This window comes from Phytophthora infestans, genomic scaffold (genome assembly GCF_000142945.1).
Source record: "Phytophthora infestans T30-4 supercont1.3538 genomic scaffold, whole genome shotgun sequence".
In the NCBI taxonomy this organism is placed as follows: Eukaryota; Oomycota; class Peronosporomycetes; order Peronosporales; family Peronosporaceae; genus Phytophthora; species Phytophthora infestans.
The window spans coordinates 1-2517 of record NW_003305142.1 but is presented as its reverse complement, the minus strand read 5'-3'; the positions used below and the strand labels follow the sequence as shown (position 1 = coordinate 2517).

The following is a 2517-nucleotide window of genomic DNA, read 5'->3' as shown; positions in this document are numbered from 1 at the left end:
TCGGGTTGTGCTAGAACAACATGCGAAGAGTAAGGAGCTGCCAAGTGAGTGACAGCGGAAGCAACGAACGTACCAAAGAAGGTGGTGGGGAGGCGCGAGACGTCATCAGCCGAGTACGGACCAACGGTGGCAGAACAAAATGAAGCTAGGAAAGTAAAATTTTCACTTTGCCTGGGACGCGTGATGGGCAAATGTCCAGCTGCTGGGAAACATGCACTTTTCTTTGTTTAAAACCTCATTCTAGGTTTTTTCGATTAAAACCTCATTTTCATAATGCCTGGAAAACTTTTCAGTCAGCCCGGTGTAGACATGCTGCTGATCATGTTCCTTCTTGCTGCTATGAGCGCCTCAAAAACGCCCGCTTCCCCGCTCAGATCCTGACGCTGCTTCACGTTTTGGAGTTGATTCTCTGTTGCTGACAACTGACGAGGCTATCGTGGAGGCGGCAAGAACCGGTCAAGCGACATGGTTGAAACAACTCTTAAGCGTACACAACCCTGAAGAAGCGCTGAAGTATCTTGTGATGGCTGCCGGTAATGGACAATTGAAGTACGTGAAAATTTTACACGAAGACTTTATCTATCGTGGAGACGGCGAGTTGATGATGATACAAAAAAACCGTCGAATCAGCTGGAGCCCATGATCATACGAGCACCTTCATCTTTTTGCTTCAAAAGATTTTTAACCTTACGAATGTTTTTACGCACTCGGCAAGTTGTGAGAGACGCAGCCATCTTGACACTGTCAAGCTCATAATACAACACGTCGTAAGAAAGCAGTGGAAGGCTAATCGAAAAATTCAGACGCCTTGGTCCGTGCAATTTCGGGCGAGTACACTGTCGTGGTGGAGTATTTGCTAAGTTTCAGTGGTTCTATGTGGGATCTGGAAGATGCATTTGCTGCGGCAATTGATAAGAAGTACTACACCTTGGCGGATCGGATTTGGAAGCTTGACATCGATGCTATCTCCGAGAAAGAAGTACATGTACTGCTTCGGTTGGCGTGTCAAGATGGCTCCACAAACGCCATCAAATATTTGTACGAGAAGGGACAGCATAACGCTAGGTTAATCAGAGAGGTATTCATCTGCTCAACGGAACGGGGATATACTGACACGATGGTATTTCTGCTTAACACCGATTGTGTGTCGTCCTCTACGTTTGACGCTGCTTCCGAGGCGGTGATGAAATCCCAACGAACGAGGAGCCTCGATGCCGTGAGATGCCTTTTTAGTAAGTGCCAACCACCTCCCACTGCCGCCAACAAGGAATGTTTATGGATGCACGTAACGTCGACATGATGCAACTTCTGTATGAGATCGGGAGCGTATCAGTATGGTCGATTCTCGCTGTGCGGCCGGCGTGGAAGAGTCATATTATTTTCGGTACCAAGATGATCAACGTTAAGATGTTACACAAAGACCCATGTATCCTGGCCGAAATGATCATTAGAGCATTCAGCCCACAACGGCCAAACCGAACTTGTCCTGTTGATGCTAGACGATACTCGGGTATCCGAAGAAGGCAGATGCGAAGCTTTCAAAACTGCTGCCACGTGTTCCACAGGAGGTTTGATGCAGTCGTTGTACCAAGAGAGCTTTTGCTTGGACACTGGTTTGCCGGAAACGGACTGATCCCGAGTACACGAAGCAGAAACCCGAGTACAGGTATCTGATTCGACAGATTCTAGAGGAACGGCAGATGGACGAGTACTACATGTAGACAAGGTTAATCACAGTATTGGTAGGACACTCGCGTGTTGGCACTCGTCTGCGGAAGAGACTAGTCTCGAGTACAGTTAAATTTTAAAAATAAATTTAAAAACTGGACAGAAATCATGGATATACCGGTACAACCGGAAGAGCGTCGAGTACACTTGAAGTTCTTCTTCGTTTCGAGGGTGAGACGCATGGAAAACCATGCCAAATGAGGGCTTAGAAAGACCGTTTGCACCCGCAGCGAAGCGGAGGGCTGCAATGGTCCGCGCGTAGCCCGGAGTATTTATACCAAAAAGGAAGTTACAATCTAATCCAGACATTGCGCCTGACCAAGTCCCCTGGTTTGCCTTCGAACGAGCTCATCTTCACCCAAATTGAAAATTCTGATAAAGCGCTGAGAGTGGTCAAGATCTCAGAAACAACATTTTACTGCACGCGGCTGAGTTCGGGAGGCGATATGCTCAGCGTTTAATCGAGGAAAGCAGAATCAGAGGTCGGCCCACTGCCATTCACTTCAAATTGCGACCTTGAATTTATTTCTAAAAAAATCAGTTCTTACGTTAACGGAGTGAAAGGTGTTTCAAGCCGGTAAAGTAGTTGTTTTCCGGCGTGGATACCCAGGTCTGGGTCGGATCTAGGCCAAGAATTTGGGAGGGGAAAGCTAAATCTAGACAATTTTAAGCAGCCAAGTAGTAAAAATTGATTAGTTTGTCTCGCCGCTTGATCTTAGACAAACTAATCGCCTCTTACAATAGTAACTAGCTTGTCTCAAAATCAGGCTTACCCAAAACAATTCTAGA

General features: G+C 46.6%; 1 protein-coding gene across 1 annotated transcript; it reads left to right on the top strand.

Moving 5' to 3' along the window:
* Window positions 1–874: 874 nt before the first annotated feature.
* On the top strand, window positions 875–1721 carry PITG_22489 (uncharacterized protein; the record flags this gene model as incomplete). Its single annotated transcript, XM_002909740.1, has 2 exons — window positions 875–1038; window positions 1667–1721. 2 exons carry the CDS (start codon window positions 875–877, stop codon window positions 1719–1721), a joined length of 219 nt encoding a protein of 72 aa, XP_002909786.1.
* Between the last annotated feature and the right edge of the window lie 796 nt (window positions 1722–2517).